This window comes from Penicillium cataractarum (genome assembly GCF_028827025.1).
Source record: "Penicillium cataractarum strain IBT 29864 chromosome Unknown utg000005l, whole genome shotgun sequence".
NCBI lineage: Eukaryota > Fungi > Ascomycota > Eurotiomycetes > Eurotiales > Aspergillaceae > Penicillium > Penicillium cataractarum.
This window is the reverse complement of record NW_026622741.1, coordinates 3411961-3427180: the sequence shown is the minus strand read 5'-3', so window position 1 is coordinate 3427180 and position 15220 is coordinate 3411961. Positions and strand designations below refer to the sequence as shown.

At 50.4% G+C, this 15220-nt stretch overlaps 5 protein-coding genes across 5 annotated transcripts; 1 reads left to right on the top strand and 4 right to left on the bottom strand.

Moving 5' to 3' along the window:
- Nucleotides 1-113: 113 nt before the first annotated feature.
- N7496_006932 (H(+)-transporting V1 sector ATPase subunit D) lies at nt 114-1309 on the top strand (the record flags this gene model as incomplete). Its single annotated transcript, XM_056699861.1, has 8 exons — nt 114-128; nt 185-297; nt 360-370; nt 438-763; nt 813-861; nt 925-934; nt 984-1024; nt 1080-1309. 8 exons carry the CDS (start codon nt 114-116, stop codon nt 1307-1309), a joined length of 795 nt encoding a protein of 264 aa, XP_056555274.1.
- A 325-nt stretch (nt 1310-1634) lies between these two features.
- Nucleotides 1635-2626, bottom strand: N7496_006931 (U1A/U2B'/SNF family RNA-binding protein; the record flags this gene model as incomplete). The annotated part of the gene is made up of 4 exons (XM_056699860.1): nt 1635-2029; nt 2123-2429; nt 2517-2523; nt 2580-2626. 4 exons carry the CDS (start codon nt 2624-2626, stop codon nt 1635-1637), a joined length of 756 nt encoding a protein of 251 aa, XP_056555273.1.
- A 367-nt stretch (nt 2627-2993) lies between these two features.
- On the bottom strand, nt 2994-6835 carry N7496_006930 (tubulin-specific chaperone D; the record flags this gene model as incomplete). Its single annotated transcript, XM_056699859.1, has 5 exons — nt 2994-3131; nt 3184-3694; nt 3747-4032; nt 4090-6595; nt 6665-6835. The coding sequence occupies 5 exons, from the start codon at nt 6833-6835 to the stop codon at nt 2994-2996; spliced, it is 3612 nt and encodes a 1203-aa protein (XP_056555272.1).
- A 726-nt stretch (nt 6836-7561) lies between these two features.
- On the bottom strand, nt 7562-8944 carry N7496_006929 (uncharacterized protein; the record flags this gene model as incomplete). The annotated part of the gene is made up of 1 exon (XM_056699858.1): nt 7562-8944. The coding sequence occupies one exon, from the start codon at nt 8942-8944 to the stop codon at nt 7562-7564; it is 1383 nt and encodes a 460-aa protein (XP_056555271.1).
- A 1563-nt stretch (nt 8945-10507) lies between these two features.
- Nucleotides 10508-14301, bottom strand: pkcA (protein kinase c; the record flags this gene model as incomplete). The annotated part of the gene is made up of 9 exons (XM_056699857.1): nt 10508-10975; nt 11033-11234; nt 11298-11859; nt 11916-12033; nt 12070-12338; nt 12410-12805; nt 12865-13449; nt 13524-13790; nt 13890-14301. 9 exons carry the CDS (start codon nt 14299-14301, stop codon nt 10508-10510), a joined length of 3279 nt encoding a protein of 1092 aa, XP_056555270.1.
- Nucleotides 14302-15220: the final 919 nt, after the last annotated feature.

The following is a 15220-nucleotide window of genomic DNA, read 5'->3' as shown; positions in this document are numbered from 1 at the left end:
CGTGATAGCAACCGCATCGAGTGGGCGGTGGAGCTTTAGTTATCGGCGCGGCGTCATATCAATGTGGCTGCTTCTACGCTGATCGCCAACATTGGGAATTCCAAGCTGTCATCATGTCGGGTGCAGTAGTGAGTGTGCTTCTTACCTTTGTCTAGCTCTGCGATTAACCTAATATCACTACCAGGGCCGAGAGCCAGTCTTCCCGACTCGCCAGTCGCTGGGGTTGATGAAGAGCAAGCTGAAGGGGGCAGAGACGGGCCACAGCTTGCTTAAGCGCAAGAGTGAAGCTTTGACAAAGTATGTATATGGTGTCATAATTGAGATTCGAACTCCAGCTAATATCCCTTCTTCCTGACTAGGCGTTTCCGAGGTATGACTATATACACTCCGTCCTCCGCATTCCCCCACACCCCGCGGAAGCTAATTCCAGCGGGCAGAAATTACAAGACGTATCGATGAGGCCAAACGAAAGATGGGCCGGGTGATGCAGATTGCCGCCTTCTCGCTTGCCGAAGTCAGCTATGCCGTCGGTGGAGATATTGGATACCAGGTTCAGGAGTCGGCCAAGCAGGCTCGATTCCGGGTCCGAGCCAAGCAAGAGAACGTCTCCGGAGTGTTCCTACCACAATTCGAGAGCTACACTCAGGAGGGTGTCAATGACTTTGCCTTGACTGGTCTCGGCAAAGGAGGACAGCAAATCCAGCGATGCCGAGAGACATATGCGCGGGCCGTGGAGACGTTGGTGGAGCTGGCCAGTCTACAGGTATGGGAGCTACGAGGTTGAGTGATGAGCTCTGTCTGACAAATTTTAGACTGCATTCTTGATTCTTGATGAGGTTATCAAGGTTGTCAACCGAAGAGGTGAGCAGAATCCCAGAACAACGGTCGTTTGGTGTAAACCTTGCTAACGCATTTCTGATATAGTAAACGCGATGTAAGTCATGCAAATTATGACTTTCATGTCCAACACTAATAATTTATAGCGAGCACGTCATCATCCCTCGTACCGAAAACACCATCAAATGTTTGTACTCTCTTCCTGCTAGAGAATTGTCTTCTAGAAACTCACAAGCATACAGACATCAACTCCGAGCTTGACGAACTCGATCGAGAGGAGTTCTACCGCCTCAAGAAGGTCTCCGGCAAGAAGCAGCGAGACAACGCTGCCGCTGATGCCGAAATTCTCGCAGCACGGAAAAAGGCAGAGGCAGAAGAAGCAGCGGGTGCCGTTGCTGCTGCGGAGCCCGAGGCTGCTCCCGAAGCTGCCGATGTCCTAGGCGAGCAGGAGGATAACGATGTCATTTTCTAGGTTCTTTATCTCTCGCCTTGTTTTACCTCGGACTATTCGTCCTCTCTTGCATTTTCTTGTTAATTGTATCATGTTACTTTCAACCTTCAATGTGTCTTGCAAGCCTTGTTTACCTAGTCGGCTTATCTCCGGAAATACCATTTGACTACTCCATACACTAGATATATACTCTGAGCCAGCCACGGCAAGATCGAGCCTCATGGTATTGTAAGATAGTGAATATTGACTGAAGTCTCCATTGGACCCTCCAAGACGCCGGAAGAAAGAAACGAACAAAATAGTAAAAACACGGATATCTTTGTCGCTGTGGCTATCGTAGCAGCAACTACTGTCTCTGGTATGTAACGCGAATAGGCTTGTTCTGGTCGCCCATGGCCATACCAGAAGTAGCCTCCTTGGCACTGATAGCACCGGCCTCGGTCTCGTACTCGACGAAGGCAATACCCTTGCGGCCGGGCACCAATCTGACTTCCTGGAAGCCTTCGAAACGGCCGAAGACTTCGGAAAGACCCTCCTGGCTGGCCTCGTCCGGCAGATCGCGCAAGAACAGAATCTTGTTGGGAGGCAAGTATTCGTCCGGAACAACTGCAGCCGTGGCGCCAGTGGTAGGCTTGAGGCCGGCACCCTTTGTCGTCTTCGCTGGGCGGGCGCTCTCTGCAGGAGCCGCGGGGCGCTTGAGTTTCTTCTGAGCTTCGAGGGCTTCGTGGGCTTGTTTCCGCTCTGTAGACACAAAGAGTCGTGGTTAGCAAAATTAGATTCCAAGAATGAAGTGATGCGTCAAGTTTAGAGATAGAGAAAGAGCCCGCCACGCACCTTTCTCAGCTAGACGCCTCCGCTTGTGAGCTTCCAGCTCATCGTTTCCACCCTCACGGAGGACCGTCGCGTCACTCTTAGTCTTCGCGTAATCCAAGACCATGGGCTTATCGAAGAGGTCGAATCCGTTCACATCCTCAATAGCGCGGGTCGCAGCATCCACGCTATCGAAGACAATGAATGCCTGCCCCTTGGCCTTGAGATTCTTTTTGGCGATAATCTCAACCACATTGCCAAACTCAGAGAAGATCTCCTCCAAGGCGACCTTGAGTTGTTCAATCTTAATGCGCTCCTCTAGATTCCGAACCTATTCTCAGTGCAATGAATATGTCAGTCTGTGGGCTGCGCGCGGATTGGAGATCGTGGTAGGATCGAGGCCCTATGTAGGACGTACGTAGACACTGTAAGGACAGGTTAGCGGTCAAGTGAAAGCAAGGTGAAGAATAGAATGACGTACGTGGAGTTTGGGGGGACACTCCCCGTGGATTGACCCGCGGCTGCCATGATCGCGATGGTTGGAGCTCTGAAGGCTGAGTGAGGTTGAGCTCTGCTTCCCGTTCGGCGGAGGAGCAGGCAGGTCTTAATAAGGATATTTTAGGATCATAATGCTAAAATTCGCCGCCTCTTACATGAACCAGCATCATTGGTCTAGTGGTAGAATTCGTCGTTGCCATCGACGAGGCCCGTGTTCGATTCACGGATGATGCACACCTGTTCTTTTTGCATTTCATATTTTTAGTCTGATAAGAACATCATTATCCTCCCTGAGTCTTACTGCTCCGCTCATCTTTCTCAGGGTTATTTTTTATTTCTAATTCTTCGTCAATGTAAAAGCAATCTCTCGTTATATGGCTGTGATCTATCTAAATCCTCAACTCGTCGGCACCAGAACACTTCGCAGTTCCTCTACTTTCGCCTTCAATTCTTTCGGCTGTGCGGACCAGTCCTCATACTTGACTATCTCCGACTCAGCCACCATAAAGAGATAATCTGCTGCACTTGCTCGAACCTAGGAACCCATTAGTGAGACTTTACTGAAAACATGCTTCAACGCAACGTACCCTCGGGAATGGATGTAGCAATAACCCAGTCATCTTCTTCAAGATATCAGTGCGCAAGGAGTCCAGCCTCGATAATGCCGCATAAACCTTCACAGCAGACTCCAGGCGCTGGATATTGGATGACCGGAAATGGGCTTTCTGCACCAAGACAAATACCTTCCGGAAGACAGGGTCTGCGTCGCTCTGGCTAGGAGCTACAAAACTGTCTATCAAAAACGACAGAAGGTCAAGGATGGGGATCGCGTAACGATCATCTGGAAGGTTGGCACTGAGAACGGAAGACAGATCCTGCAAGATGTTGACCAGGACGGCCTGACGCTGAATAGGTTCTCGCGAAGTGAGGAATTGAATAAGAGCTGAACGAGTTGATCGAACAAGGCCTTCAGCGCCTGCAGTCGCCGAGGTTGCCAGACCCTGGAGCAGCGGTTGGCGCAGCCACTCGATGGAGTATAGAGTCAGAATCTGGTCAAAGTACCCTTGTGAGGATACATTGCTAAAGTGCTCGTATTTACTACTTTCCATTAGTCATGTATAGCCAGGGGTAGACAGTTGGGTGCCATTACCTTTGCATCGGAGGGAAGTCGACAGAAATTGTCTCCCAGTAATGTTGCAAGCAAAGCCAGGCTTGCAACCGAACCTTGTCAAGTTTCTCGCATGCCAAGCGGCACAGGCAGCCAAGCAGGCTTCGCACGATCGGCGAGTCCGATGGCAAGGGTGAGTCTCGCTTCAAAAGAATGCTTGCTGCCTGTACTGCTTCAACGCGAATAAGGGATCCGATATCACCTCGTCTATCTGTGGTGTAGTCATTGAGGAAATCCAACACGTTATTTGCAATCTTATCCACGGTGGCTACAGTGTCCGTCAGCGAAATCTGTTCGGCTTTATCTCAATTTGCGGGGAGCGTACCTGTATATGGCAAAATGCTCGTTGACAAGCACTTCACAGCAGCCACTCGTTTCTCAATGAGTTCTTCCCTTGCTGTGCAGCAAATCAACTCCGTGATGATACCTTCCTGCAGGTTCGCACGCCCTTCAAGTTTCTTGTATACCGCCCCAAGAGCGAGAATCTGCCCACGGCCACTGGGTAGCTTTGACGAGGAGTGCAGATGAGAAAACCAGGCCTGTACAGTTTCTTCTTGTTTCGATGGTGATAGAAGCGGGAAAAGCGTGGACAGAGCGGTGGATGAGCTTTCGATGGATATGTCATCACTTCGAGAGACGCAGAGTGAAAGAATATGGAGTATGCGGTCGAGCAATGCTTCAGAAGGAGGGGGCAGTCCGACCGATCTGGTCGAGCGAGAGAGTGACGAGATTAAACAAGCAGATGCCTCGGAGGTCAACTCCGGGCGAGAGTTTTGGGAAGTCAAGTCTCTATCGGTTGGACTTGATGGCGATTCAAAAATATCCCACAGCTGAGCGACCTGGGAGAAAACCTCGTTTGCCTCCACAGTGTCTCTCATGTCTAGTGAGGTTTCCCATTCCTGAGTGTAAGCATCGACCGTGGCAGCAATTGACAAGAAGCATCCATGTCTTGACTCAACATCACTTCGAGGTATACGCGGGAGCTTGCGCAGCAATCTTTCCAATACAGCTTTGATGGTTTTGAACTTTTGCTGCGTGCTCAGAACACCAATAGCCCGCGCGGCCTGTCTTCTGGACTCAGCATCCGGAGAGCCAATGCCCCGCCATTGCATCAGTGCTTCTATCAATGGGCTCCAGTACATTGGGTCCAAGGAAGCAGTGGCCTTGGCCACATCAATCATTGCACGGGACCGCCGCGCAACCGCGTGATAGTCCACAACCTGAACGAGAGGGATTCCTTCGGTGATAATGTTGGGATGGCGACCGATCAACTCTTGCAGAGCAGCAGATGCGCCACGGCGAATGTTTCCCGATGGATCAACGCAGGCTGAGCAAACAAGTTCGACTGCAAGCTTTTGCAAGACATCGACCTCGGCTACCCCAGAGAGTGAAGGAATAGTCTGACGCTGTAAGGCCTGCAGTTCTGCAGTGACATATTTTCGAGAAAGTGCCCAAATGCCGAAACAGGCCGCGTCTCGAACGCCCGTTCCCACAGAGCTACCAGTTGATGATCTTTGCTCGAAATCAAGGCCCGAGACAAGCGATTGAAGGATATCAGGCAATTGCTGGGTTGGGGGTGCACGACGAAACAGCAAATGTGACAGCGTGAGCATCAAACCCTGCCACCGCTGGGCATCAACACCGCTTAGATTGCGCTTGAGCAGCTGAATCCCCGCATTTCTGGCTTCGAATGGCGTGATTAAAGTGCCATCATCTTTTTCGAAAAGGATGTTCTCCCCCAATGAGCCAATGACCGCTTCAATAATCTCTGCGCCCATCTCCGGGTCAAGTTTCAAGGTGATGACACTGAGTGCTTTGCTTGCAGCAAACCGCACCGGGGTGTCCTTATCCGCAAGGGCAACCAGGAAATGATCAATTGCTTCTTCCAGAATGCTGGACAACTGGTCATCCGTAATACAGCTGTCTTCTCTCTCGCTCAAAGACAAAGCCATAACAGTAATGTTGCGAAGGATTTTGACGACAGTCTTCCTAGCCAACGCAGAGGATTCAATCGTTGCAGAGACGTCCGACTTTCCCTGGACGATTTCCAGAGTTTGGTCAAACACAGTTTTCAGCAAAGGAGCAAAATCTTCGACATGGCCGGATCCCGCCAAACGAGCAATGAACGAGAGAATCCCAATACATGAGTAGACAGAAGGTACTTCTGCACTCTGTGCAGGATTAATTGTAGCAAAAGCCCAGCTCGTCAGGCCCGTTAAAAGACCGAGGGATTGCATGTCTCCACGCAAGACGAGCCGCGCTAGAAGCGCAGTAGCTGCCTCGCGCTCCTTGCCAGGAGCGTTGATATAATGAAGTGCCAGCGAGAGCAGGGACTTTGCAACCATGGGAGTTTGAGAAGGGATATCACCCAGCTGTTTCAAGTTATCATAGGGAACGGGAATGTCATCAGATGACAACGAGGCTAGGTCAAACGGCGCGAGAAGAAGATGTGACAGCCAGACCAGCATCACATAGCGCTCTTCCCACTGCATTTTCTGTGTCTCAGATCCTGCAAGATCCTCGGCAGAGTCTGCGTGGCCTAGAGCATCCCATTCGACGAAGGCTCGCAACATGGAATCCAGGTACTTAGGCTCATTATTCAAAAACCGACTAATGACCTTGACACCACGGACTTTGCAGAAGGTGTAGAGGAGTCTGCAAATAGCTCTTGGGATGGGATAGACAGCGGCATTAGGTGAAGACTTTGTGGGTTGAGCGTCATACTGCCCGCGATGCTTCACTAGATACGCCAGGAAAGCATCCACTAATGTTGGCAGCAGCTTCTGCAGATGTGGATCCAGAAGCTGAGGCCATTCTTGAAATGGTTCAAGCTGTCAAAATTCCGTTAGCTATAAGACTTCGAGTTGATCGGGTGGGCCTAGGGTTATGTGCGGCCTTACAAGCGCGACGAGCTTCTCTGTCTTGGATACTTGTGCCCATTTGCGTGGGGTGCGGAGAGGGGTTCCGGTTTCAGACCTCCAGAGCAGCGTTGGCAGCTTGGCGGAGAACTCCGTTACCAGGTCACTTGAGGCCCGCTGGAGCTTCAAGTCGCGATCTTCAGCTGCATCCATTGCAGAATCCCAGGATGTGGATGTATCTATCTCCTGAATTGTGAGTCGGGAAAAGCGTCAACAGCGGGACCGGTCATGTGACATGCATCAAGATATTGTATTGATCGAAAATGGGCTTCCATTTCTGGGTTTTTTGGTGGAGGATTGTTGGCTGAAACGAATAAATGAACAAGATCTGATGTATTTGATGACTGGTTTGGTATTGAATTAGGTAATTATTTCCCAGAGGATCTGTCCACTGTACATACTTCTGAGATATATTTTTCGTGCCGTTAAGGTACCTAGGAGAATCCAGGTATACTCTGGTTCCCTCAACCAACCACTAGTAACCTAGTCCTGGCGTACTGAGTTTATAGGTTCACAGCCCTGGCTCTCATACATTTTTCATGCACGCCCACTAAACATATGGTCTTTTGGAAGGATGTTTTAATCACACAAGAAATCTAGTTTTCTTGACTCCCTAGTGCCGGCATAGAGGCTGACACCATGGTACCGACAACATGTAGCTAATAGTCATACAACTTTCTTACCACGCTCATCAGAAGACAATGGAAGCAGTAAGGGGGAACTGGTCCCGTCAAGCCATGTCTAGTAAAATCAAAAGCCGAAAAAAAGAAAGAAATCAGATAAAATTCGCACGCGAACGACACAACAAGATCCCTTGTCAAAATATGAAAATCAAATTGAAGAACACTGTAACTTTACATTAGACAAACAAGCAAAAACTCACAAATCCTCATCATCTGTAGAATCTCCCGGTCGTCGCCTCTGAGCAACTCCATCCATGTCAGGATATTGATCAGCAAGTCGTGTCATAGTCCTCCTGATATGAATAACCGCAATGGCCAGCGCGAGCGAATTCCAAACATCCTGATCGTCCTCCGACATATCAAACTGGCCCATGTATTTGGCATGATAGTTGGAATTTCCCTCTTCCCAGGTGGCAGATCCCGGATCCGTGTCCACAGAGAGTATAGTGACAATGGGACCACACAGACAGAATGCGACCAAAGTCGGCCAGTAAGGATCCCTAGTGCCACTGTACATATCTTGGTGTTTCTTGGCCAGACGTTCGAGCCTGGCAATTAATCTCTGGACGACCTGTAGCGTATTTTCGTCTCGTCCCTGGACGACAATCTTGTGAACGGCCGTCGTCTTGCGCTTTTTCTTCAGGCCGGCGTCGGTGACGGCCCAGCGCAAGTATCTCCGAATAGCTTTCTTAACCACGTCTTGTGGACGTACCGTCAACAACCTGCAATCTCGTACACGGCCGGGTACCTTGAGAATCTCATGAAAGGCTGTAATGGCGTAGAAATTGGATCCCTTCTGTACCGCGAAGGGGAAATTGCTTTCGTCAATCTCTTCGTCCCCCGTTGGAAAGAGAGATTCCGGAAGTGTCGCAAAGTCCTTCTTCCAATCCGATGGAAGGACTGGATAACAGCCGCGGGTGGCGAGATCAAGATATAGACTCTTCTCTTCGCTGCCCATCTTCGTGTCCTCTGGTACCTTGACAGCCTGCGCCATGCGCCTTGCTTTCTCCCTGCTCAGGATGAAGACGACATCGTCACGTTCCGCTCTATCAATAACGCCTGGTGTATCAAACTCGTATTCGTCCCCATCGCTATTCTGATCATCGACATAATTCTGGTCTTCATCGTCCGAATCTCGAGCCCGCTTCCTCTTCGCACGTCTCTTCGACGCGCGCTCGGAACTGGGGAAATCGACGGGGGAGGGCATCAGGGGTGGAAATAGCGCTTGGGGTTTGGGGTATGATTCGGGTTCAGAATATTCGTATTCGCTGTGGGAGGGAGATGAGTCTAAGGGTGTAGCGGAGAAGAGTTCGCTGTCGCTGTCGTCGGCTATTACAACTCCGTTGCGGGAGTTATCGTTTTCGTTCTTTATTCGCTTCGCTTTAGGCGGTTCAGCCTCGCATTGATTTGATGTGCTACTAAACCAGGCTGGACATCCAGTCATATCCCGCGGAGAATAGTCGTCATGGGGAGTATCTGGAGGTTGGAGAGGAGGATCTGTTGACATCACCCATATGCTTCGCGACGCCCCATTCGGAGTGGGTAGGTCGTCGTTCAGAGCCTTGCGCTTGTGGTCCATTGGTCAAAGACTAGATCCAAGAGCAAAGAATAGAGAACAAAGTACAGGCACAAGGCGATATTTCTAGAGATTGTCCAGACTGTATCTGACAGACGGTGCGCACAGTGCTGATAAGGACGAGAAGGTTGAGCTCAGCTTCGAGGAAGTTAGCGGCAAGTGGAATCAGATTGCGCGCAAAGGAGTATGCAGTATGAGAAGGAAAAAAAGAAAAGCATTGAAGGTGAAGGTGATTGAGGCGGGGTGTGCTTATAGACGAAAGAAGTTACTATGGGAACAGAGAAGATTGAATGAACAAAGAAGTCCACCAGTTGCATGGTGGAAATAATGCGAAGAATGAACCTTGATCTTGGACTCGAGAGTTCTCGAGCCAACCTCGAGTCCAATTCATCAGGACTCGAGAAAATGGAAGCCCGAGCCTGGAGGATAACTGGAATTTGTGATTGGGTGGGGGGATGAAAGAATGGGTTGGATGGTGATAACAAAGAAACAAGCGAAGCCTAAAATAGCCTTTGGAAAACAGTATGGGAAGAAATCGACAAAAAATGAGATGAAATAATGAAAGAAATCAGTAGGTCTCCATGGATCACCCTACTACCTAGAGTATGCCTCTCTTAGCTAATGACAGCGAGAACGAGGTCGGAGCAGAATACTTCGCCATGTTACCAATGCCCTCTTTACAGTACTCTTCTTGGGTCTACAACCATAGTACCTACCATTAAACATAAACAGAGCAGGATGTATTAGTTCGTATTTGCATCTCTTGTTCACAGAGTCATGGGAATCAGATAATCATCCAACAACATGACAACAGAAGCATTTAAAAGGTACGCAGCGCCAGACCCGACAACACATGCACTGGTGCACTTGAATGAAAGAAAACAGGAGGGAAATAAGATGAAGAAACGAAGAGAAATAGTAGATGAAACTACGCCAATCCTCAAATCCACTCGTGAAACCACGTCGTCATCAACATCTCGCCCTTTTTTTGTTGAAAGCGCACCACATCCCCATTCATTCATGCCCTTCGTAATCAGCCAGCCAGTGGATTCATCCGGGTGACCGATATCTGCTCGAGAAACATCCGAGTCACCACCTCGGGCCTCCTAAGTAACGACGAACCCAGCATCGCGCAGAACAGTCGTGGATCCGGCGTCGGAAACGAAAAAAATAAAGAGAAAACGATTCGCCGGATAGAGATAGAAAGATAGAACAAGACAAACAAGCAATTTAGATAAACAGATGAGAAACACAGGTTGAAAAAAGGAACAGCGTTGCTCCATTACTCATGTCATTCAGCAAACGAAGCATGCTTAAGGGTAACGGTTAGAGTCGGCGTCTACGCCAATCACTAAGCCAAACACAACTGCGATGGGTATGTAGAGCAGGGCAATTTGAAGAGAAATAGAGATATTCAGCGCGGAATTACGAAGTAGAGTACCTCGCACGCGGCGGTTTGGATCCGGACGCGACGGTGTCAGGCCCCGTTGAACCGAGTCATTGTCGAGTGGATGAACAGGTGCTCTGGCAAAAAGATAACATGCCAGCTTTCGACAACACACGCAATCAAGCAAAGTCGGCGGTGTAGGAGAAGCCGCGGAACTCTTCCTGCATAGCCTGCGACAGTACGGACTGCACGGGTGTGAGGACGGGAGTCACGCTGGTGAACTCCTGGTCGAAGTTGCTGGTATCCGTGGGGCTGCTAATGGTAGGGATGAAGGGAGGAGGAACCCGCTTGTGATAGATATCATCCCAGTTAACGTTACGGAAGAACGCGTGCGACATGACCTCTTGAGCATCAGTGGGGCCGGAGCCCAGACGCAGCTCGGGCTCACGGGTGAGCAGCTTCTGCAGGATTGAGACAGAATCGCGAGGCATGTGGATGGGGTAGAGAGGCTCGTCTGCGAGAATGGCATCGTAGATTTCGTCCTCGTCTTCACCACGGAAGGGGGACTGTTGCAGGAGCATCTGGTAGATGAGGACACCGAATGCCCACCAATCCACAGCGCGACCATACTTCTTGTCCAGCAAAATCTGGAGAGTCTATGTTAGTATTTTGACCGCAGAAATGATTTGTGGGGAACTACGAACCTCGGGAGCCATGAACTCGGGAGTACCACAGAAGGTACTAGTGGTGCAGCCGTACCACATGTTCTCCTTGCAAAGACCGTAATCAGCAATCTTGATGTGACCATCGAGGGTCAGCAGAATATTGTCCAGCTTCAAATCACGGTAGATGACGCCATTCTCGTGGAAGTACTTGAGAGCCAGGCAGACCTCTGCAGCATAGAACCTAGTCACGGAAAATTAATACCTCGCGCAGCAACGGAAGATTGATCGGAAAAGAAAAACATACTGTGCCCGCTTCAGTCCGAATTGACCACGCTGAATGTGCAGCATCAGATCACCACCACTGATGTACTCCATAACAAAGTATACACGAGTCTCGGTCTGGAAACAAGCGTGCAGGTTCAGCAGGAAGGGGTGTCGCTCCTTGTTGGCAATCAGGAAGACACGCTTCTCAGACTTGGTGCTTTCCACCTCGTCGTTCTCAATGATAAACTCCTTCTTCAGTACCTTGATGGCATACAACTTCCGAGTGCTCTTTGTTTCAGCCAGCATGACCTTTCCGAAGTTACCCTTACCAAGCACGGCAAGGAAGTTGAAATGATCCAATCCAATGCGAGCCTTGGACTGGACAGCAGAGGGCTCTGGCTCCTTGTGTGGCGGGGGCATCTGGGGTGGCATAGGCTGCACCGGTTGCTGGGGCGGCGGAGGCATGGGGTAGGAAGCGGGCCCACTGGGCTTCTGAATCTGCTGAACCGGAGGCTGTTGCTGGAAAGGGACGTAGGAATTTGGGTCATAGGGGGCATGTGATGATGGTTGCTGTGGCTGCACTGGAGGACGGGACGCTTCCGCTAAATCGTCCATTTAGTCAAAAAGGGTATCAAAAGATGGTCACGAGGAGACATACTTGGGGGTTGTGCAGGGCGTCCTGGGGGAACGGTCGGCGCATTCTGTGCAGTAGACCCAGCAGAGGGCGATTTCGGTGACAACGGTTGGCGACCGGACTGGAGGGCAACTGTTGGTGACTGTGAAGCCAAATAAGAGTTAGTCGCAGCGCTTACCGCTTCGGCTGACGGCAGTCTGGGAAGCGCCCCGTAGGGGCCGTTGGTGGGTTTGTGGGGGTAAGAAAGGGCGGTATTGTTAGGAGGGGTTTGCGGTGGACCGCCTGGTCGAAGGGTACGACCGCTGAGACCAGAACTGACAGATGTAGATTTGTTGTGATGCTTTGCGCGAATCTGAGCGTCTATGATCTGGTTTGCGGCTTCCATCGACATGCCACAGAAATCAGGCACAAGATGTGTGCATTGAGCGTGGCACGTAAGCGCACATTCTATGAAGCAAAGATAAGAATTTAGTATAGGATTTCGAAGGTCGGTTTTGGAATCAGAATCATTAGCTTACCGGTACAACGCTTGGCATTCTTGCGTCCAAACGGTAGCAAGTAACCGCAGTGGCAACACCAATTGGCAGAAAGGTTGGAGAAGCCTTCGAAACGATGGGGAATCCGATGGTTGATCTTCTCCTCGTCGGGGTCGGTCTCGTAGTTTGCCTTGCTGATACACTTGGTGACAACCTTCGGGTAGCATTTACGATGGCAAGTATACTTGCAGTCCGCGCATTGCATACCCGCGGCATACTTGAGGAAATCTCCACACAGCGCACAGCGCATGATATTGTAGAACTGCTGGGTGACGAACTTGTGACCCTGCTTTTCGTGGACCTCTTCCTTCTTCTGGCGCACAGCACCCTGTCGGTTGAGACCAATGTCGAATGGACGGCGATCCTTCAGTTGCTTGGCTATATCAAAAATTAGCAGATGATTCAAGGAGCTCAAGTTTGAGTTATCAATATCTTACCGAAGCTCATCTGGAGTTGGATACGACCAAATGGCTCCAAAGCAAACCAGGAATCAATCATCACTGTCGGAGGCGCATTCGGGTTCTCGCCATGTGGATTTCCACCAGGAGGCACCATTCCACCGAAGCTGGCACCGCCGGGTCCACCATGCGAGGTGCCCGGAGATCCTGGGTGGTGATCAGATCGGGGAGTGCCCGACCCATCCATTTTGTCCGCCGAAACCCATCCAGAGGCATTCAGCTCAGTCTCGATCTTCTTGCGACGCATTTCCTCCGCAATATCGGAGATGCGCACCCAGAGCATACCAATAGGTGTTGGACGGTCTCCAGACTTGTCATAAACAGTCAGCTCGATCTCGTTCGCCTTATCAATGTCAATAGAGAATGATTCATCGAGCCATTTATCGTTTCGAGTAGCCTTTGTCCTGGCTTTGATAGCATCTTCCACCTTGACAATAACGAATGTTTCGGGGCCGCGGGAGAATCGTGAGCTGGTGGCATGGTCAACATCTTTGACGGCATGAATTCGCATTGTGAGGAGACCGGTCAAGGGCTTGCGCATGTTGGGGCTGCTAAGCGACTCATCTATACCGAGGGAAGAATAAAGTTAGTTAGGTCGGAGATCAGACCACCGGCGAGAATTGATCCCTCTGACACACCATCTGCAGCATCGGAAGATTCGATGTCAACGTGAAGATCCTCATATCGCTTCAAGGCCTGCTTCAGCAACTGAATCTTCTGGTTACTTTCAACGCGACGGCCTTCGGCATCGGCGCGGCTCTTTCGATCACCCTCGTCCTGGTACAGCCGGACCATCTTCTCGATACCCGCCTTGTATTGTTTCTCCACGCTAAGCTTGAACTCGAGTTGAGACAGCATGAGCTGAATCTTCGGGCCGAGATAGGGAGTGTCATATTTGATGAGATCTGAGACATATCATTTTCCAGTCAGCATTCCAATGTCATCGGAAGATTTCCCTCGTGCCAGAATTCCATAGCAAGACAAAGGAGGGGTGATGAGCGCACCGAGCTTTGTGTAATTTGGCCGCGCCTTGGGGATCGGAGCGTAGGGGCGGGGGTCAGCGAACGGGGCGCCCGAAGGCATCGACCCCGCGCCGCCCTGAGGATAATGCGCATCGCCTTCACCACCCGCGTAACCAGGATAATCCTTCGGAGGGAGGGGTGGTCCTCCAGCCTGTTGGTGACGAGAGTCATGGGGGGAGCCACCACCTTCCCGTTCCATTTGACGAAGCTGCAGCTCTCGCATCTTCTCCTCGAGGTAGGCGATGTTTTTGCGGCCATCGCGGATGTTGGCATCGACACGCTGTTGCACTAGGACATTGTCGGTGGACTGTCGCATGTTACTGGCGGCGGTGATGAGGGCCTTCTCCCGCTCGATCTTGCGGTAGACCGAGGCAATCAGCTCGTCGCCGTCCATGATGGGCGGAGGAGGGGGGTGTGGGTGCCGAGCAAACAAATCCGAAGCGAAGAGGATAGGAATAGAATCTGGGAGAGAAGAGAGCGCGGACCGTGAAGTTTGGGTGTGGATGTGTGGGTGTGGGGGGAGGAGGTGGTTAGGGAGGTGGAGGAGATGGTTGATGGGAACTTGGGTGGGAAGGGTTTCGCGGGGCTCTCGTTGTTGACACGGAGGGGGGTAAAAACGGTAAGGATAATGCCACTTCGGAAAATGTACAAGACCAGCGCCCGATCACCTTAAACGATAAGGAAATAATTAGTAGTTATTTATTAATGAGGTAATAAATCAAGTTATTTAGGTAATGCTTAGACTGTCCAATACGCTATGCTTTTGAAGGTTGAAGAACAAGGGAGACTGAATTAATGGATACTGTTACTAGTCCCCGTTGCGATCCCAACTACCAAACAATGGATTTGTGGCGAGCCATCCATAGAGTAATGCTACAAAGTACAAACATCTAAAAAGTACCCGAAGTACACGTGAGGCTATGCTGCCCTTTTACCCAAATGAGCGTCCCGGGACGTCTTCTTCCACTTCTTTCCTCTCTACTCCGAGACACTAACCCGAAAATTCATTGCTCAAGGCTCCCCCTTCTACTATTGCTCCGCCTCAAAAGAAAAACCTAACAGACCCAGGTCCAATGAAACCTAGCACGATCTCCAAGACAAAATCCACTCTATCAGTTCTGTGACATACAGTATTAGATCCATTGCTCATCGATGACATAGGTCTCGTGCCTAAGGTGTCGGCCTGTCTCGGCGCTCTTTCAGCAGCCTATCAATGTTGCAGAATTGTATTGGCGGGATAACGAGGATCGGACGGAAATGTGATGTATGATTGGAGATTCTATCCCATTTAATACCGGGTCACCGCTGCCCCT